The following is a 22,500-nucleotide window of genomic DNA, read 5'->3' as shown; positions in this document are numbered from 1 at the left end:
AAACCAACACAATAACAAATAAGAAAAAACACCAACAAAAGCAGACAAAAGATGTTACAATATCACCACTAAAAACCAACACAAAAACACACACCAACATTAGCAGGAACACATACAAACAAATGGCACAAACAGATACTAACATGCTAACCACAAAAAACACAAATAAACAATGAAAATGCTGAAGTACAATTTAGCGAACACGCACACACACACACACACACACACACACACACACACACACACACACACACACACACACACACACACACACACAGGAAAGAGACAGGATACAGACAGGATATGAAAAAAAAAAAAATAACACACAAAGGCAAAAACAAAGAAAACGCAAAAACAACCAAAAAAAAAAAAAAAATCAAACACATTTCAGACACTAAAGCATTAACAGCATCAAACTAACAAAGTATGGCACAAAGAAGAATAACAAACCAACACACACAAATAAAAGACACAAAGACGCAACAATATGAATAAAAACAAAACACGAAACAAAACACAAGCAGCTAAACAAACACTAAAATACGAACAACAACAAACACACAAACACACTTCAAGACTAACATCAAAGCAACGCATAAACAAGACAGCGACACGCACAAACAAAAACACCAAACCAAAACACAAACACACCTCAAAATACTAACAACAAATCAACACAAAAATGCACAAAGAAACAAGAAGGCAAGAGAAGGTAAAATGCAGAAAGAGAAAAGAAGACAAGAGGAGGTAAAATGCAGAAAGAACAAAGAACATCAAAGTACAAAGCAATACCTTAAAAAAATGCGAATAAACAGACAAGGTGACGCTATCAAGGAGGAGTCATACCTGTGGGAATCCCCTCTCATCTCCTGTCTCGCCCTAACACCGCCATATTACCTATGACGATGTAGTTTTGTGTCTGCATTTGTTGCCTTCACGTGACTCTAAACTTCTTAAGGAAGGCGTCTCGTAATGTGTTAGTGACAATTTTCTTTATGTGAGTCTTTACTACGAGGTACTTCCAAAAGAAGAACAAAATCGTCTAGCAATACCACGAAAGGAAACAGGAAGCTGGAATTATTTTACTGAGAGGGTTAATGTAGACTGTTTCTAACCTGTTCGGTAAGACGGGTTTACCCAAATCTGACTACAATTTCTGAGGTACGAAGAATACAAGTAAAATCATTAAAAATAATTAAGTAAATAAGTAAAATGCCATCATCCTCTCAAATGGCTAACTTCTACACTATGAGAGGCCCTTTTCTACACGAATAACCCAGTGGCGGCAAGAACATTACAAGGCGTCATCTCAAAAGGGATTCAGGTATATCCGGGTCCAACGTTCCCAGCAACTCCCCTCCTCCTCCTCCGCCCATTTTCTCTCTTCCTCCTCTTCCCCGTCCCCTCCTCTCCCTCCCCACCACAAGCCAACAGACGGGCCGGGAAAGTGAAGTAAAGAAATATTTGGACACTGATGATACTAACCCTCCTAGTTTGCCTGTATATGTTTATCTTCACTCATACAGCTACAAATCATTATACAGTCCAGTTAAAATGAATATTAAAATGGCAAACGCGGGAAAAAAAATACGATAACATTTTCAATAACACTCCACAACCTACGGTGAATATTAAATTGACAAAAATCGAAAAACAGCGATCTGCGATAAAAAGTTCACTGCTAAGGGGGCCTGTGTATTAAAAAATTAGCAGGAATGTTATGAATACGACTCTACTGTAGGGCTTCGTTTCTCTTCTCATTCACGTTCACAGGGATTTAAAAAAAAAAAAAAAAAAAAAAAAGCCACTTCCACAGTTCTATTTGTCTACAACTGAACGACAACAATATCTCATGCTGAAAGCTTTAATGGCGAGGTATGGAATTCACTAAGGAGTCCATGGTAACAGTCCTAGTAATGATCATGTTGATGGTTAGTGTGCTCGCCATTATCACCGCCAGGGAAGACTGTGGAGGTAGAAAAAGAGGACTGAAAAATTTCGTTGGTTAGCACCAAAACAAAAAGCAGCGACGGTGCAAGCGGAAGCAAAGGAGAGACAAAAAGCTTTGCACTGTAATAAAAAGCAACGAATGTAGAAGAGGTATTAATTTCTTCAGCCAAATGGCGTATTCTTTATATCATTCTTCATACCTCCTGACGATTTGTTTTCTTAGGGGGGACCACTTGTAGCGAAACTCAGTGAAAGCTGCCTAGCCTTCCCTACAAATCTCTCCTACACCGAATGAAAATAATCTGGAATTAACAAGATTTAGTTAAAAATACGTCATTGACGTCAAAAGACTTCTTTATCTCCCACCGGATGTGAACAAGACAAATTGGGTTGGGAGGAGGTGCTAGATATTTTTGTGTTGCTTTATGCATTACAGATATCTTGCACGAGAAATTAATTTACTTCGTTTCCTCAAATCTTTATTGATGTTTCTTTATCTTCGTGTCTTTTCAGCCTCCTGTATCACTATTTAGCTACACCTCATTATAATTGATCTACCAGTACCTATAATTCTATATATCATTACTGCGTACAGGCTATCCATAACTAATAAGTACTACTTTGCGATAGTTTTGCGCTTCTGTGTCAAATAAGTTCGTCCATTACTTTTACACTACCAATATATATATATATATATATATATATATATATATATATATATATATATATAAAATTTACACACACCCACACAAAGCACCTGGTATAACCCCCTTAGATACAAGCCACAAATTTCTTGGAAAAAATCCCAAGTAACTTCTCCCCTCCACCCCCTAAAAAAAATCAGGTTCTCAAGGATGTGCGAAGATGCAATTGTTGGAGGGGGAGGGCGAGGAGAGAGGATTGGGAGGGGGAGGGATGAGAAGAGTGTAAAGGTGGGGAGAGATGGGAATGTAAAAGAAGGGGACGGAAGGGAGGGGATGAAGGGGAGGCAAAAAGGAAGAAGGGAGGGCAGGTTAAAACAGGAGGTGGAGGAGGAACAGGAAGAGGAACAGGGATGGTGATGACGACAACGACGACGACGAAGACGAAGACAATTATCATGATTATAATGATGGGCAGAGAAGATCAACATAAGAGAAAGCAAGAGAACTGGCAGACACAGAGGAGAATGGGGAATACCAAGAAAAGGGAAAAGTGCTCAAGGGAAGACGAGAAAGGGGAAGTACCGGAAGACGGTACAGGGGACAATGGGAGAAGAGGGGAAGGGAGGGGGAAGGGAGAGAAGTGATGGAAAAGAAGGGAGAAGGGAAAGGGAAGGGAGAGACGCAGTTGAGAAGACAATAGGGGAAGAGGGGAAGGGGCAATGCCAAGAAAATACGGGCAAGGGAAGCTAGACGAAGAGAAAAGAAAATGGGATACAGGAAGAAAAAGAGGGGAAAATGGGAATGGAAGAAAAGGAAGATAGAATAAAAAGAAAACTAAAAGGCCACAAAACGCATCTAACAATTCGGAGAAAAAAAAAAATAAAGCTGAGGGGACAAAGCAATAACCACAACACGATAAAGTAGGAATAAAACAAAAAATAATGGAAACTGAAAAAATGAAGATAAAAACTTAATCTTCCGAAAGAGCAGTCATGGAAATAAAATTATGTAAATACAAAAATCCACAAGTTCCTCTTCCTGTCCATTGTTGTTGGGATGAGGTTGTGCAATAAACCAACAGAAAATAAATAAAAAATAAAAAATATCTCCTGTATCGTGCGTGGTGGTGAGGTCATGCATAAAGGAACAAGCTGAATAAAACAAACTAGGGTAAAAATAAAGAATTCCCCCTCCATGCAAATAAAAAACATATAAACAATAATAACTCCCCTGTCTCGTGTGGGGGTGCGGTCAAGGATATTAAGTAAGTAAAAATAAAAAATAATTGCAACAAAAAAGTGCCTCCCTGCTAGTTGACTGAGGGTGGGGTCATGCAAATTGGTCCTCAACTGTCATGCTCACCTCTGACCCTTACACTCCCGCATTTTTCACAGGCACAACAAACACCCCTGCCCTTCATAGACTTCCTATAAACATTTTTCAGGTTGTAGTCGTTCACTGACCAGTCACTACAAGGATGCATTTTCTTATTTTATGCTTGCAACTACCAGGGGATCTAATTCACTTTAGGAGAGCACCATAATATCTAACCCCTCCAGTTCGATAATTTGCTCTCCTACACAGAATGAATTCATTTCGAGGTGGCTAAAGCAACACACAAAGTACATCATCGGCCTGAAAGGAAACGCATTCACTACGACGACGTCATAATATTTCAATTTATTCCTGCTATAGCAAGACGATTTTATTCAGCTGTCTTATTATGAAAGCCTGAGAGTTAATGTGCAATGCACAGGTTGGCTTAGGTGGTTCGCCCGTATGCAGTGGACAGTTGAGTGATAAGCAAATTGTCCATGCACAATAGAGCCATATTTGCTAGAAGTAGGAAGAATAAAACAGAAATACATGTCACCGCACAGAAGAGATTAAGACCTAATTTACACTACAGCCAAAATCAGATACATTCCTACACAATTCACCCAATCGTGTAAATCGAAAAAATAAAACTAAAAACTTGAAGAACACTACAACTCTTCAATGAGCCACGATCTACGCCTCCCGTTTCTCACTGTCACATTATATACGTATAGCACTGAGAAACACCTTGGCCTGAACGTGCCTCAGTGAAACGGGGTATTCTTCACAATTTTCATCCCGGCATACACGATCGGACAATTGGTGTGAGAATAGATCTGAATAAGCCTTAGTGAGGATAGGAATTGACAGGATGCGTGAGAGTAGAGTGGTTGGGGTAAGTACTGATCTTCCGACAGCTATTTCTTGGTAGGACATTTTGTTGAAGTCTCCTCTCTCTCTCTCTCTCTCTTATACATGAGAGAGAGAGAGAGAGAGAAGGGGGGGGGAGGTGGCAAAAGCAGTAAGACCTGAGGTACTAGCCTGACCTTGACGGGCTCTGCCTCACCTGCCTTACTTCCCTGCCTCGCCATTAACTCCCCCTGCCTCACCTCTCTTGTTTACATCCTCCTGCCTCTCCACTCTGACTTCTTTGCCTAACCTGTCTCAAGTTCCTGTTTTTTCATTTCATGCCTCACCTACCTATCGTTATGTCGCACCTGCCTCAATTTCCTACCTCCCACATTTGATGCTCTTGCTTCACTTCTCTGCTCCATATACCTCCCTCATCTAACTCCATTTCTTACTCCTCTTGCCTCACATCTTTGCTTCACTATTTTCAATCCTGCCTCACATCCCTTCCCCACCTACTTCACATCACTCCTCACTTGCTCTACATCTCATCAGTTTTACACCCTTACCTCACATCCCTGTCTCATTTATTTCGCATCCCTGCCTCACTTGCCTCAATATACAACTTCTGCTTCTCTCTACTTCGCCTGTCTCTTACTCACCTTAAATCTTAATCACCTACCTTAATAAAACGTTACTGTGCTCCTCTTCCTTCGTCCCAACTCCTTCATACCCCACCTCAGTTCTCTCCCTATCACTTCTCCCCCTTCCTACCTCAGCCAGCTCTCTCCCTTTCTCATTATTCTCCCTTCCTCTTCTCTACTCCCATCCTTCTTCCCTCCCCATTTTTATTCCTACCTCTACCATCTCTCATCTTGACTCCCTCCCCCTTCCTTTTCTCTCTCCTCTCCTCCCCTTTTCTCTCTCCTCCTCCCCATACTTCCTCCCCTTTTCTCTCCTCTCCACCCTTAACATCCCCCTCTTTTTACTCCCCTCCTCTCCTTATTTTCCCATTCTTCTCTCCCCTTACATCCCCTCTATTCTCTCTCTTTTTGCCCTCCCCTCCCCATTACCAAATCACACTAAATCACAATAAATCGCACTAAACCAGCAACTACAGCAACAATCAATAACTATGACAATTCATATTATGGTGACCCCGAAAACCGATGCCAAATAGCAACAAAAATAAATGCAAAAAAAAAAAACCATAACCAAATAGCAACAACAAAACAACTGACCCCAAAGCAACAACAAAACAACTGACCCCAAAGCAACAACAACAACAACAACAACAGCAAATACGACTAGAAAGGTGATCCACGATTGCAGCAAAAACAGACCGAAAATAAAAATATAAACAAGTGACCAATAAACAACAACAACAACAACAAGACACGACCGCTAAACAACAAACAACAACAGGTGACTGCAAAACAACAAACAACAACAAACAAGGGGTGATCGCAAGCCACACGACCCGGCAAGAACTCAACAATGACAGGAATGTGGACTGAGGCAGGGTGGGTGCAAAGGGTGGAGGGTGGGTAGGTAGGTAGTTAGGTAGGTGGGTGGGTGGGTGGGTGGGTGGGTGGGTAGTTAGGTAGGTGGGTGGGTAGGTAGGTGGGTGGGTGGGTAAGTACGTAGTATTATGCATGTAATATATATGTGCAGGTAAGCAGACAGGTAGGTAGGTAGGTAGGTAAGTTGGTTGGTTGGTTGGTTGGTTGGTTGGTAGGTAGTTGGGTAGGTGGGTAAGTGGGTAGGTAGGTAGGTAGGTAGGTAGGTAGGTAGTGGGTAGGTAAGTAGGTAGATAGGTAGGTAAGTAGGTAGATAGGTAGGTAGATAGGTAGGTAAGTAGGTAGGTAAGTAGGTAGGTAGGTAGGTACGTATGTACGTACGTACGCAGGCAGGTAGGAAGGTGCGTACTAAGTAGGTATGTAGGTAGGTAGGTGGGTAGGTAGGCAGGTAGGAGGGTGCGAGGGTTACTAAGTAGGTGTATGTATTTATGTATGTGCGTCGTTAGGCTTGTTGGTTGTTTTCTAGGCAAGTAGGTAGCTAAAAGTGTGTATGTAGGCAGTTCGATAAGCAGGTCGGTAGAAAGGAAGGCAGATACTAGGAAGATGGGTAGGCAAGCCAACTGGTAAAGAGGTAGATAAAAGACTGGGTAATAGGGAAGAAGGGTGATTACTTAGGTAGGTGAGAAGGTAAGTTACTTGGAGAATGAGTGGTGTGGTAGGTAGGTAGGTAGGTAGGCAGGCATGCAGTCAGATGGGTAGGGCACCATAAACCTTCTCTGTCTGTCTGTCTGTCTGTCTGTCTGTCTCTCTCTCTCTCTCTCTCTCTCTCAAATAATCACAAAAAAACATCATCAAGTGAGGCAAGAGGAAATCAAGCCAACGAGATTACAGGCTGTACCCTTAGCAACAAACACGCCTTCTTGACCTTAGTGGGACCTTTTTTTGTAACGTGGAGCTGGCCTTTGTATTGAGGGTACAGTTACAGAGGCTTGGTGGGTCTACGAAGCCTGATATAGTACCCTTCGCTGCACCTCTTCCTTAGTGAGTTATTTTCACAAGTTAATAACATGTCGTATTCTGTTTAAATCATCTTAAGCCTTTCAACTCCAGAACGCCTTTAGTATTCTATTATTTCCTACCTACGAACTATTTTATTCGGCTTACGGCAGATCTATCCAACGGACGGGGTTAGATATAGCCTTCACTGCCCTTTAATTACGACGTCTTTCTTAAATTGAAAAAAAAAAATTAAGTCTTCTAAAGATACTAATAATACTCTAAAATTATGCATCATTGTAGTGAAGGGACTGACAGAGACAGGTGGCATAAATAACACAGAACTGAATGCTAAATCTGCCGTATGAAAAAACAAACTGGTAAGGGAGAGGTGCCGGGAGCCTCCTTAGACCATATGAATACGGTCACTGGTTGGTCTATAATCATGCTGTTTGAACAGGGAAGTTAGAGAAGAGGGTAGTGAGTTGGGAGGATGAATAATGAGGGAGGGAAGAGTAGTGGGGAGGGGGAGGGGTTGAGGGAGGGGGAGGGGTTGAGGGATGGGAAAAGGGTTGAGGGATGGGGGAAGGAGGCGGCGTTGAGTGATGGGGAGGAGGTGGAGGGTTGTGAAGTGAGGGAAGGGAGGAGTGGACGGAAAGCAGGGAGGGGAGAAGTGAGGGAGTGAATGGACGGGGGAGAGGTGGGGTAGATGATAGAAGGGTGGAGGAAAGGGGAAGGGGTGGTACTGAGGCTGAATGGTGTGGTGGAGAGGGAGAGATTTAGTGGTGGGGAGGAGAGGGGGGATGAAAGGTGGGGGGGGAAGAGGGGAAGACGGGATGAGGGGAGGAGAGGTGAAGGTGGGGAGGCAGAGGGCTGAAGGGAGGGGGAGGGATGGGGAAGGAGTGAGGGAAGGAGAGTGGCTGAGTAAAAGAAGTTAAATGAGATTAAAAAAAAAAAAAGGGGGGGGGGAAGAAGACTGGCGCCCATGTAGGATGAGGGACGGAAGGAGTGGTGGAAAGAGGGAAATTGAAGGCCAAAAAAAAAAAAAAAAGAGGAGAGAAGGAGGGGGGTGGGGATGGGCAGGAAAGGATGGGGATGGTATAGAGAGGAGACGAGGTGGGGAGGGGGGAAGGAAAAAAGACGAGGAAATGAGCAGGAAAGATGTAAGATGAAAGGATAAGGAGAGGAGAGGGAGGGGAGAGAGATGTGAATGTTACGGGGAGGAAAATGTGAATGTTACGGGGAGGAAAATAAACAAAGGGGTAAGGAAGGGGTGAGTGAAGGGGGAGGGGGAAGAAGAAATATGAGGGGGAAGGTGGAGGAGTTCACCTTGCCTGACCTCTTTCCCTGACCTCCCGTGATCCCAGGGTCAAATAATAGACTCGTTTTTCAGCTGTAGCCCTTTCAGTCCCACGATGTAATTTATTTATTTATTTTATTTATTTATTTTTTTTACTGCTGCTACCACACTGTTTTATTCAACGTAAGAGAGACGCTAAAAAAAGAAGTGGGCTCCTAAGCTGAATAAAAATGAATGGATTTAACAAGAATAAATTAATAGCACTGAAGTTACAGAAATGATAATAAACTGACTGATTGACTGACTGACTGGCAGACTGATTTGCTGACTGACTGACTGCTTGATTGACTGACTGACAGCCTAACTGATTAACTGACTGCTTAACTAACTGACTAATTGCCTGATTGCTTGACTGACTGACTAATTGACTGACTACTTAACTGACTGACTGACTGATTGCTTGATTGACTGAAGCAATAAGTGCCTTTTCCTATCTAGGGGGAAGCATTAACCCCTTCAACACAATGACGCACTTTACTTACATTGTTACTCATACCAGACAATTTTATTCAACTCTGGGCAGACATCTTGCTGTAAGGATGTTCATAACGGCTATATCTAACTATAGTTCAAAAATATTCTACTCAAATGATACGAAATCCTCTCAAAAGCAGCAGAAATAAAATAAGAATGTGATTTATAAACGTTATAGTCAACTCCTTCAATCCCACGACGTATTTTTATCAATGGAGACTGGTTTCTGTCCTAATCATTATTCATGATCCCGTATTCTCGTCGGTTAAGGAGGCTCCCTAACACCTCTTCCCTTGCGATTTATTTTTGGATGGGACTGGCCAATATAGCTTTGTGTGTTACTGAAGCACAATATGGTGATATTAATATTATTTAAATAACCCAGAAGAGGACAGAATGGTGTAATAAGGAAAATAATTCCCTTAAGAAGAGGTGTTACGGAGCTTAACCCACGAGAATACGGGCCATGGAATGAAGTTCTCGGGGTGATTAGGTTAAACTTAGGAGGTACAGGAAATGCCCTGAAAAAAAAAAATTGTACCGGTACTGCGAAACGTGAGATGGAAAAAGAGGCAACATACGGGGGGGCAGGGAGACAATGGATATAAAGAGTGAAGCTATCTTGAATGAGAGCCAGTTTCCACCCTCCTCCTCCCCCTCCCATGCCCAACTGGATGGTGCCCCCCTGCCATCACAACCAAGGCGGCTCTCCTTCACCCACTGCACCCTACCTTCCTCTCCCTCACCCTAACCCCCTCCCTACACCCTCCCTTACCTCACCAAACCCGACCTAACCGCATTCACAGACTCCCACTGACCTTGGTGGTTATAATCTCACTCTGGACTCACGAATCCAAAGGCCGCCAACTCTTAGCATCAACATGATACAAAATACAGGCGTAAGCTTGCAAAACTCTTTGTGGGCAAAATTATGTTTGCAGATGCACAGGTAGGCCTATCTATCTATCTATCTATCTATCTATTGCCAGACGCCTTAATCACATAAAAGGTGGCCACAAACAAATCGCCATGTCGCCCTGTCCCCAGTTATTTCACTGTCCTGCTCCCAACTTACACCCCCCTCTCTCATATACCTCTCCACTCCATCCCGCCATCTCATCCTTGGCCTCCCCCTCCCTCTCCCCCCTCCACCTCACTCACATACAACCTCCTCATCAGTCTCTCACTCTCCATTCTCCTAACGCTTCCGATCACATCCATATCCACACCACAACGCTTCTTCACTTCCTCAATTGTCAGTCTCTCTCTCCATGTGACTCCAAATGCTCCTCTCAAATAACTCATTTCCATTGCTCTCACCCTAGACTTCTGTCCCTCCAACATCGTCCAAGCTTGACTTCCGTAGGTTAGAGTTGGTATCACAATACACTCATGCAGTAACTTTTTCACTTCCATTCTCACTTCCCTGTTTCTTATCACTGCTTTTAAGGAACCAGCAACCTTTCTTCCTTGATGTACCCTTTCAAGTACTTCACCCTCTAAACTTTCATCCTTACTCATCACAATACCCAAGTACTTAAACGCACTCACATTTTCCATTTTCTTCTCATCCAACCTCACTATACATTCACTGACTTCATTTCTCTCGAAGACCATAACCTTACTTTTCCCTACATTCAACTTTAGATTCCGTTTCTTACACACACTCCCAATCTCATCCACCAAGCCTTGCAGCTCCCCTTCGTCTGCACTTAACAACACAATACCATCTGCAAACAACAGTACAGGGAGTTTCCAAACACTGTTCTCTGTCATTAGGGCCGCTCCAACATCCACTGCCCTTATACCTTGTATCTCTTTTATAACCCCATCCATATACAGATTGGAGACATGACACATCCTTGTTTCAATCCGATCTTCAAATAGTAAAATTCACGCAGTTCACTATCCACATGCACTGCAGCCTTTGCACCCTCATACATACTCTTCACGGCATTCAACAACTTCCCATCTACTCCATCTATTCTTAATACTTTCCACAGTCCTTGTCTATCCACCCTGTCATATGCTTTCTCCAAATCCATGAAGGCCGCATACAACTTTCCCTGCTCTAGAAATTTTTCCACTAAAGCTCTAAAAATGAATATTTGATCTACACAACCTCTTCCACTCCTAAAACCTCCCTGTTCTTCAACACACACACACACACACACACACACACACATTATAAATATATATATATAATTTCACACACACACACACACACACACACACACACACACACACACACACACACACACACAAATCTGGGAGGTTTCCCGTAGCTATGTAAAATCATCTGAAGATAGTCCACAGAAAGCAATGAGAAATAAATGAATATAAGTGCAATATATATAAAGAACTAGGTTTAGAAGCAACACACCTCCATAGTGTAAACTGAAATATTTGATGGTACCATTATAACAGGAGTGCCATTAAAAAAAAAAAAAACAAGGAGGTATTACGTAAGGAAGCCGAGACCCACTGCATAATCAACAGTTCGCAGTGTACGAGAGACAGGATGGGTCCTGATAGGATGAAAAGTGAGTAATGGGTAAAAACAAGATACCAAAATTCCAAACATCACATCACCAAGGGACGTACTCTCGTCGGCCTTGTATCTTCCTCAGGGATTTATTTTGTCCAGCACTCCCACAGACGCTTTTGTATTCTATTACATCGTTTTATTATCAACACAGTTTGCATCAACAATGTACAAGATGATACTGAGGTGTAATGTGCTGAATAAATTATCAGAGATGAGATGCTATGAAATCTCCAAAGTCTCTACGTATCAGCACTAAAGGAGACGATGTATGGTGGCATTTCTGCGCACCTAGTCACCTTTCTAGCACTATTCCCTAATTTGGTTCACAACGGTACTCACTTATAAAGGTTCTCTGCCCCGGCCCTCAGCATGAGCTCCTTGTTGATCTCCTGGTTCAGCTTGGAGCGACGGTTCTGCAGTTTCCCGCGGCAAGTCTGTAGCCGCGGGTCCGAGCCCTGGAACACACAGAGGCTATATCAAATCAAGACACAGTATGTAACATTACCAACAACAACAGCCTATTTCCTATTGTTATACATAACGTGGAAATATGGGCCTGGAAGATGAAGATGAATAAGTAAGTGTGTAGGATTCAGCAACATGAAAACAGAAAAGCACAGGTTGGACAAATATCGTCAGTATACCCTGAAAAATGGGCCACAGGGTACATTCACTTATTTCTTTTTTTTTCGGCTCCACACAACATACTGTATGAAACTATTCACACTAACGTCTTTCACCGACTCTCAGTACCTGTGGGGTTAAGCCACTATGTCGATCGCCAAGCTAATCAAAGGGTAGCAAACCATGTCATACATACGACTATTAGCACAGAGCAGCTTGGCAACAGTCCATGGGTAGGTTAGGTTTGTGGTCAGTTCAGCCTCTACTGGAGGGTTAAAATACAAAGCTTGGTGGTTCAGCAGTCCGGTTTTACACACTGCTCGGTTAAAATAGATATACTGGTGATTCACTGTACTCTTTCACTTTCATCTTGAATGCTTAACCTTAAAAAGACATTAACACTAGAATGTAGGGCTTGTCACGAAAAAAAAGTAATATGGAAAGGATGCAGGATAACATTATCTTACTCTTACACTAAGGAGCGAGCAAAAGGCTGCACAACGACGAAAATCTAAGCCAAGTTGGGGTGAAGGAACTATAGAAGTTAGGTCAATGCTGGGGTAGAATAGGCCAGTTTAGTTTAGAACCAGGATACGCACTATTTGGGTAAAAACAGAAAGCTTGGTGGTTGTGTGGTTAGAAAGCTTGGCCTCCTGTCAATAGTGTCAGGGATCACCCCTCCGCCTGAGGTGACATTTAGACTAAGATGGGGCGTTGTGGCAGAGTCGACACCTGATATTCCCTGCAAGTCTCCATGCATGATATTACCCTACTTTAATATTTCTACTTTAACGACCTAAAACTGCCATTGCTCTGTTTCGAATAATGAGTTGTAACAGATGATTAACAGTTGAATATAATGCTCCTCAAGAAGTGGTAGGGAAAGGATGTAGAGCACTAATACAGTCTTTTTCTGCCACTCAGCTATGTGAAATACAGTATGCTTCAAAAGTACGAAAATCCAGCCTGGGCTACGTCTTTTATATGCAAGAAATTTACTCAAGGCCAGTCAACAATTTATTACTGTACATGATTATTTTAAAGCACATCCATGAACACATTGCAATACAGTGTTACCAGATCACAGGGTCATATCGTACAGGGAAACTTGAAGCACATTTCTGCTGTCGACTGCACATTCATACATGGGTTCCTTCCTATTTATCTCCATGATGCCTATACGCAATAAATAAATAAATAAATAAATAAATAAAAATCCTGCTACTCCACTTTACCAGATCTCCTTAGTCATACCAATATAACTGCACCAAACATGGGGATGAGAAAGGCAAGTACGTGAAGACTCAGGGACATTCGGATAAGCATTTTTTTTTTCTAATGAAATACATGCTACGTCTGTCTCATTCAGGATGTGTGATGGTATAAGCGGGGATCTCTCTCTCTCTCTCTCTCTCTCTCTCTCTCTCTCTCTCTCTCTCTCTCTCTCTCTCTCTCTCTCTCTGACATGCTGGTGGGCCTTGTAGAAAATCAATAAAGGCTGCTGTTATATCGACATTCAAAACCATGGTGGGCCTTGTAGAAAATCAATAAAGGCTGCTGTTATATCGACATTCAAAACCACTAACTGTTCCTCACCCGCACTGCCTTATCGTTCCACAACAGTCTCTCACATCAGGATCAGTAACACATGATTTAATATTTGATGACTGAATGCTGTGTTTCCGCTGAGGTACCGATATGTGTAAAATCGGTACATATACATACATACAAACATACTTAACCATACATTCTTTAGTAACTTTACGCTGGGTCAAGTTGGGCTGAGTTGGTGAAAGTTGGGGCAGAGTAAGTTTGATCATATGACTGCTGGGGTTAGCTGGGAGATTTCGAGGGGAAGGAAGGGCGGGGCTTAAAGGAAGGATGAAAAGAGTAAAGATAAGAAGGGAGGGAAGAAGAGAGATAAGAGGTTGGGAGGATGCGGGTGAGAAAGGGAGGGAGGAAGGGAGCAGGGGAAAGGAGGAGGGTAGGGAAGAAAGGGAAGAGGTAGAAGAAGGTGTCAAGGGAAGAATGGAGGAGGATAATCGGGAGGGAGAGGAAAGCAGGGGGGAAGAAAGGTAAGGAAGGGGAAAGGAGAACAGGGTGCGTGGGGAGAGGGATATGAGAGAATGGAGGAGGATAAGGGGAAGGGCAAGAAAGTAGAAGCCATGAGGGAAGGGATGGAAAGGGGAAGGGAAGGAGAGGGCAGGCTACCACATAAACATTCCTTCACCTGTTCCACTACTCTCTCTCTCTCTCTCTCTCTCCTCTTTTTTCTTGCCATCATTATCTGTAAAAAATAAACATACGGTGAGTGAATATGTAAAAACTTGAATACTCTTTTATTTTCTTTAAATATTCTCTCTCTCTCTCTCTCTCTCTCTCTCTACCAGCCTACCTACCCTGTGGCTGCTTCTCCATACCACACTACCCTCTGACTCAACACCTGTCTCCCTGCCTCCTTCCTTCCTCTTTCTTTCATTCCTTCTTACCATTCCTTCTTTCACTACTCCCCCTCCTTCCTTCCTTCCTACCTTCCGGCCTTCGGTCTTTCCCTCCTTATATTTTCTCGACAACTAATTCCTTTCTTCTTTCCATTCCATCTTCCTCCCTTCCCTCCCTTGTTTCTTTTTGCCCCCCCCCCCTCTCTCTCTCTCACCTATTAGTCCAATTTTTTTCTCTCTCTCTCTCTCTCTCTCTCTCTCTCTCTCACACACACACACACACACACACACACACACACACACACACACACACACACACCTCCTTGTAATGTCATCAACTGAACATCACCCTTAAAAAATGTCTAACACTTAAGCTAGAACCAATAAATCATAAAAAAGTCTACTATACTGAGATAAAAAACAAAAAAAAATTGTCCTCAAGATGCCAACAGATTTATGCAATACACACACACACACACACACACACACACACACACACAAAATAAAATAAAAAATCAACAGAAACAAACACTCCCAACCTACACACACACACACACACACACACACACACACACACACACACACACACACACACACACACACCAGAAGAAACAGGAAACAAACTGGTTATCACAAAAAATGAAAAAAATAATAAAAAACGAAAATACAAAACTAGATGCCAACAAAAACAATCAGACTGTCACAAACGAATAAACCAAGACGGAACACAAACTCCCCAAACGCAGAAAACAAAAAATAACGCCATATCAATAAAGTAAACAAAGAAAGAAAGAAAGAAAATACAAAAACACGCCATTCTGGCATACATTACTAACTCTCATTACATCACAGAGAAGAGGAAAAAAAGGCGAAGAAAAAAGGGGAACGGATAAATGCGCCGAGGTTGACCACTGGGGAGAGAGCTGGTGAGATGAAGAGTTACGTAAAGCCAATAACTATGAGAGGTTAGGTAAGAGTATCACACCACACCACATAACAGAGATGGTGTTTGGGTTACACAGGTGATGGTGGGGGAATGGAAAGGAGGAGGGGAGGGAGACGAAGGAAAGGAAGAGGAAGGGGAGGAAGAGGAAGATGATGGGGAGGGAAGGGAGGGGAATGGAGGGAATGTGAGGGGAAAGAAGGCCAGGGAAAACAGGGAGGGAGACCAAGGAGAAAACCGGGAAGAAGCAGTGAGTTGAAACAGGGGATGGAAGAACGGGGGGAAATATAAGGGGAAAAATCGAGAGGGGGGAATAGGGCAAAACTGAGGAGGGGAAAACAGGAAAAAAGACGTGAAAACGTGGGGGGGGGGAGGTTAATAAAAAGGAGAGAGGATGAGCAGCGTAGGGCATGGGCGATGAGTGAAGAAGGAAGGGTAAATCCTATATGAATGTGACTAAACTACAAAGAATAAGAAAATGATACCGAAGGAAAAAAAAATCCTTTGCAAGAGTGCCTGGTACAGAGTAGGATATGACTATTTTACTTATTCTGTGATTCGAAGACAGGGACACGCAATGGGTTACAGGAGTACACAGGAAACTGATAAAGGAAAACCTACAGTTATATGTACAGGGAGCCCCAATTATGATAAAAAGATCTAACCTACATGTGTGGGAGGGAAAAAAAAAACGAGATCGGGAAGAATAGGTTAAGGTAGGGGAGGGGTGACGACAGAAATAAAAAGGTTGACAAGGACAGGACAGACATGGACTGGATACGATAAGGACGATCTTGTGGGATTCTGGGTGGGATAGGGTTGGCTAAGGTGAAACGCCGACGTGCGGTGGGGTGGGTTACTTAGGACAGGGTTAGGTTTAGCAGAGCAGGGTAGGGTGGTGTAGGGTTGGATAGGGTAGGGTGGGATAGGGTAGAATAGGGTTGGGTTAGGCAGAGTTAGGTAGAGCATAGCAATGCATAGCACCATGTCAGCGCAGAGGTAGGAAAGGGTAGGGCACGGTGGGGTTGGATGGGTTGGATGGGCTGGGCTGGGCTGGGCTGGGCTGGGCTGGGCTGGGCTGGGCTGGGCTTGGCTTGGCTGGGCTGGGCTGGGCTGGGCTGGGCTGGGCTGGGCTGGGCTGGGCTGGGCTGGGCTGGGCTGGGCTGGGCTGGGCTGGGCTGGGTAGGGTTGGGTTGGGTTGGGTTGGGTTGGGTAGGGTAGGGTTGGGTTGGGTTGGGTTGGGTTGGGTAGGGTAGGGTAGGGTAGGGTAGGGTAGGGTAGGGTAGGGTAGGGTAGGGCTGGGCAAGCAAGGCAAGGCAAGGCAGGGCAGCGCAGGGCAGGCCAGGGAAGGGAGGGTAGGATTGAATAGGGTAAGTTTGGGTTGGGTTGGGTAGGCTTGGGCAGAGAATGGTAAGATGATGTGAGGTGGGTTAGGCATGGTACAAAAGGGTTAAGATAAATGGCATGTACGGAAGGGAAGGATAAGTGTGGGTAGAGGCTGGGTGGTTTTGGTAGGGTAGGACTGGGATGGGTAGGGTAATGCAACTTTAGGTTTGACAGGGAAAGATTAGGATTGGTAGGGTAGGGTGTTGTTGGCTTAGGAAGGGCAGGTATGATACGATTGGGCTGGATGAAAACATGCGATAAGTAGGGTAGGGTAAGGTAAACAGGGTATGGAATGGCTGGTACGCATGTGTTAGGTTGGACAGAGATAGTATTATTGCTCTGGGTAGGACAGAGGAAGGTAGGGCTGGATTAGTCTGGGCAGGGTAGAGCAGAGTTAGCCTAAGTTAAAGTAGCTATCATAGGTTAAGGTTAGGTAATACATAAGCAGGGTAGGGTTGAATTCGGCTGAACAAGCTAGGATACAATATGATGGATGAAGGCTTAAAATAATGCCCGTCGACTGCAGAAGTGCCTATTAGGATAGGCCAAAAAAAGACAGAGTTGTGTAAGACAGTGTATGGTATGCAGATGTGGCTATGATGTAAGTCGGGAAGGGCACAGCAGGGTATCATTCACATAGGACAGGGAAGGGAAGGGAAGGGAAGAATAAGATACAGTAGGGAAGAGAAGAGTTAAACTAACTATGGTGTAAAAAGGAAGCGGAAGGGGTGACTTGTGTAGATCGCTTTAGGGTCAGGTAAGGCTTAAGTACTTCTCTATCACCACGCAGGAATCCGTCCGCTCTCCTCTCTCCCTTGCCCTTCCTCCTCTGTACCCACCTCTCTCCCTCCACTCTCCCTCGCTCTTCCTCCCCTGTACCCACCTCTCTTCGCTCTCCCTCGCTCTTCCTCCCCTGTACCCACCTCTCTTCCTCCACTCTCCCTCGCTCTTCCTCCCCTGTACCACTACCCACCTCTCTTCCTCCACTCTCCCTCGCTCTTCTTCCTATGTACCCATCTCTCTTCCTCCTCTCTCCCTCCCTCACTTCCTCCCCCTCCCTTGTCTCAATCTCTCTTCCTCCCTCCCTTCCCCTATTTTTATTTTAACAAGCTGGTTAGTCAAGAGAGAATGAGTGTCACCAAAAAGGTTTACTGGATGAAACAAAAAGTGTTATAGTTGAATAGTTCCTTCCCTCACCCCAACCTCTCCCTTTCCCGTTTCACTCCCCTCTCTCTCCGCTCCTCTCTCCCCATCCTTCTCTCTCTCGCCCTCTCTCTTTCCTCACCCGTCCCCCTCCACTCACCCCTCACCTTTACCTCAACGTCCTCTCATTCACCTTATCCTCTGAACCCTTTTCACATATTACATTTTACTCTGGATACCGTCCTACAGATTTAGAGGTTACCGGCTACTAGGGTGTGTGTGTGTGACAGAGAGAGAGAGAGAGAGAGAGAGAGAGAGAGAGAGAGAGAGAGAGAGAGAACCAGCAATAAAAAAGAAAAAAAGCAAGAGGAAAAGGAAACGTGTCAAACAGGAAGAAGTTGAGTGAAAAAGAGAGGGAGAGAGAGTAGGCTTAACCACATACCCTACCCCTCCTCCCCACTCTCTCTCACATCCACCACACCTCCTACCACAGCTCCCACACTACAGGCTCCTGGTATTAAGGCCACGGCTGGTATTATCCTCCTATTAGCCTCTTTTAATACCGTCTTTTTCGTTTTATTTTTGTTTGCTATAGACAATTGTAATCAGTTTGGGGAATCTCATAATTTTAAAGAGTATTCTGTTTTAAGGAGATCGATAAAGATAATAATGAGGTCTTGGAGTGATGGTGTTAAGGGCACGTCTGGTATAATAAGGATCCAGCTGGTATTATTCTGGTATTATCCCACACCCCTTCAATGTAAGTATGTTTGAATCCAGCTGGTATTATCCTGGTATCATCCCACACCCCTTCTACGTGAGCATGTTTGGATTCAGCTAGTATTATCCTGGTATTATCCCACACCTCGTGCATGTGGGTATGTTTGGGTAAGTTACGTACAGACTGGATTATAGACGAATCAGAGAGTGGTATTGACAAAGACAGAAATATAGACAATGATACACAGTCACTCGGACAGACAGATGAATAGACTGGTAACTATAACTATACATGGAAAGAGAGAGAGAGAGAGAGAGAGAGAGAGAGAGAGAGAGAGAGAGAGAGAGAGAGAGAGAGTGTCTGTATGCGTGTGGCTAACGCATACGGATACACGGTACATAAATGTGACCTTTAGTGTGTGTGTGTGTGTGTGTGTGTGTGTGTGTGTGTGTGTGTGTGTGTGTGTGTGTGTGTGTGTGTGTGTGTGTGTGTGCTATACGTGTTTTAATGTGTGTTAAACTGTATCATGTGTATATGTTAACAAAAGTCAACGTGTCGATGCAATATTTTTTTTTTTGCATATGTATACGTGCTAGTTGTATGCAACTTTGACCAAATGGGTTGTGTGCGTGTATGCATGTATGTATGTGAGTAAATGTGTCAGTATAGGTATATGTAACTGTGTTTTGTGTATGTGCAAGCGTCCTGTGTATGTGCAACTGTGATCAAATGTTTTGCGTACGCGTGTATGCATGTGCGTGTGTATGTGTGCGAATAATTGTGTCAGTAAGGCTATGCAACTATGCTTTGTCTATGTGAAAGCGTGCTGTGTGTGTGTGTGTGTGTGTGTGTGTGTGTGTGTGTGTGTGTGTGTGTGTGTGTGTGTGTGTGTGTGTGTGTGTGTGTATGGCAAATGTGTGTCAATGCATGCACGTAGAAAAAGTACCGGTTTGTGTACGTGAGCTGTATGATAACACAGCCCTCCTAATGAACGTGTGGGGGGAGGGGGTATTTGTGTATGTTAATGTATGTATGTATATGTCCGTTTGTGCATCTGCGTGTATGTGTATGTATGTGTATATGTTTCTGTCTATGCGTGCGTAGGTATGTGTATATCTGTGTACGTGTCTATGTGATTTGTGCATGTCTGTGTATTTGTATATGTCTACAAGTCCGTGTATGTGTTTGTGTGCGCGTATGTGCGTCTAAATGTCTTCTGTATGAGTATCGCCTGACATGAGCGGAAAGGACACGTAAGAAGAATGCTGGAAAGATGGCAGGAAAAGTGTGTGTGTGTGTGTGTGTGTGTGTGTGTGTGTGTGTGTATCAATGCCATGTGTACTTTCCTCATTGTCTCACCCAGGTCACCGACATAACGCACAAGGTCGCTTTCCACTTGTTCTCCCATTTTCTCTATTTTTGATCACTATTTGTCTCATTTTTTCTGCTTCAGTTTATTATTTCTTTATCATTTTTTTGTTTTTGCTCACTATATCCATCTCGGTGCTCAATCTCCGCCCTAATTTTTTTTCTCAACTCCCCCCCCCCTCTCTCTCTCTCTCTCTCTGTCTCAAGGAATCCGCTATTTGAGTGTGTCGAATACCAACATCCGACATAGGGTACCGTACACCCTCCTTGACTTCCTGCCCCCCGTTTGCTCCCCATCACCTCTCTCCCTACCCTCCCTTCCCCCTCCTCCGTCTCCCTGCCCTTCCCCCGCATCCTTCTCCCTATTCCCCCCCCCTCTCCACTGCCCCTCCTTGACTTCCTGCCCCCCCTTGCCCCTTCCACTGTCCCTCCTTGACTTCCCACCTCCCCTCTCACCTCTCTCCGCAATACCCTTCAGGAATGTGTTGGGCATTCTACAAAAATGTATAAGGGTGAAAACTGAAAAATTATGACTTCATGAGTTTCACGACTACGGGACGATAGAAGGGCAGTTTATCCCCCCCACTCTCTCTCTCTCTCTCTCACACACACACACACACACACACACACACACACACACACACACACATTATTTATCTTTTCCTTCCTCTCTTTTCCCTCACTTCACTTCCACCCTTTCCTCACGCTTCTTGCAAACCTCCTACGCACTCCCACACACTCCTACTTACTCTCCCCACCCCACTACTTAATTCATTCTTCCTCCACCTCCTATTCTTAGCCTCATTTCCCCTCCTCCCTTCATGTGTTCCTTTAAATTACCCGCCTCCACCTCTTCCTCTTCCCCACACCAATATTTCTGACCTCACTATATGACTATTATGACACGATGATTTCTTATTCTTATTATTAAGTTTACCAGCAGACGATTTTATGTAGCCCAGGAAGGACATTTGGTTTATAGGAATTTAAAAACCATTTCCATTAACTCCACTGATATGAGGTCTTATCTAAACTGAGGAAGAATAACAAAAATGCGTCACATAAAGGATCTACAGCATCAATAAATACCAGTAACGCCTTTTATTTAATGTTCTAACGGTAGGCCACTTTATATTTAGTTAGGAGAGAGCTATCAAATACATAGTTAAGTTATTCCATCTCTCCCTCTCCTGTTTTAACCTTACTCTCCCTTCTTCCCCCACCCCGTCTCATTAACCTCCCTTGCCCCCCACTCCTCTTGTTCAGTCCCTGACCCCCCCACTCCTTGTTCACCCCTCACCTCTCATCTCTAACCTCCCTTCTACCCTTCCTCCCTTACCCTCCAGACCTCTCCTTCACCTTTTTGCTCTCTACTCCCCGTCTTCTCCCTCTACTCCTCTTGTTCTACCTCCACTACCCACCATCACCTCCTGTCCTTCCTTGACCCCCGCTCCTCCCCAAACTCGTCCTAACCGTGACTAGACGAGGTGGGGGTTAAGGCAAAGATGAGGGGACAAAAAAAAAGAAAAAAAAAGGAAAAAAATAAAAGAAAGAAAAAATAAAAGAAAGAAAATAAAAAAGGCCACAGAATGGAATACAGCCCTATAGCAAAATAATTCCTTCCCCTCACATCCCCTCCCCTATCAACCGCTCCCCCCTCCTCTCCCCCATCTACCGATCCCACCTCCCCTCTCCCAAACAGGAGTTAATGTGTATGTTATAACTGTATGATTTTTTTTTTCCGAATTTAAAAAAAGTTCTCACGAGTCACATTATTACTCTTACTCTTTTACCACAATAAAATACAACGTTCTACTCCTGGAAAAGACGAAGATAATTTCTTATGAATACATGCAGTACGCTAGGTATGTACAAATATTTAGGTACACACACACACACACACACACACGCACACACACACACACACACACACACACACACACACACACACACACACACACACACAACTACATAAAAACAATACCTAACAGCACACAAACACAAACTATACATTAAAAGACATCAACACAATCAGGAAGAGCAAATTAAAATATATAAAACAACAAACATAGAAAAGGAACGCAAAAAACACAGGAAGACACAAAACACAAACAAATAACAAAAACAAAACAAACAAATAACACACGAAAACAAGTCACAAAGAACTGATAAAAACATGAAACACACAATAACAATTAACACAAAAACATAAAACA

At 43.7% G+C, this 22,500-nt stretch overlaps 1 protein-coding gene across 1 annotated transcript in view; it reads right to left on the bottom strand.

The window, feature by feature from the left end:
* Rhp (GTP-Rho-binding protein rhophilin) overlaps positions 1-22,500 on the bottom strand; it is a 248,813-nt gene that overhangs the window by 58,650 nt on the left and 167,663 nt on the right. Inside the window, exon 2 of the mRNA XM_080281732.1 lies at positions 11,998-12,113. Within this exon, the coding sequence (XP_080137858.1) occupies positions 11,998-12,113 (116 nt within the window). The remainder of the gene's footprint in view (positions 1-11,997; positions 12,114-22,500) is intronic.

The sequence above is a fragment of the Coenobita brevimanus genome, chromosome 90 (assembly GCF_032717465.1).
Source record: "Coenobita brevimanus isolate Jiangsu-jjx chromosome 90, ASM3271746v2, whole genome shotgun sequence".
In the NCBI taxonomy this organism is placed as follows: domain Eukaryota; kingdom Metazoa; phylum Arthropoda; class Malacostraca; order Decapoda; family Coenobitidae; genus Coenobita; species Coenobita brevimanus.
Note: the sequence above shows the minus strand (reverse complement) of the source record. Positions and strands in the feature narration are given on the sequence as shown.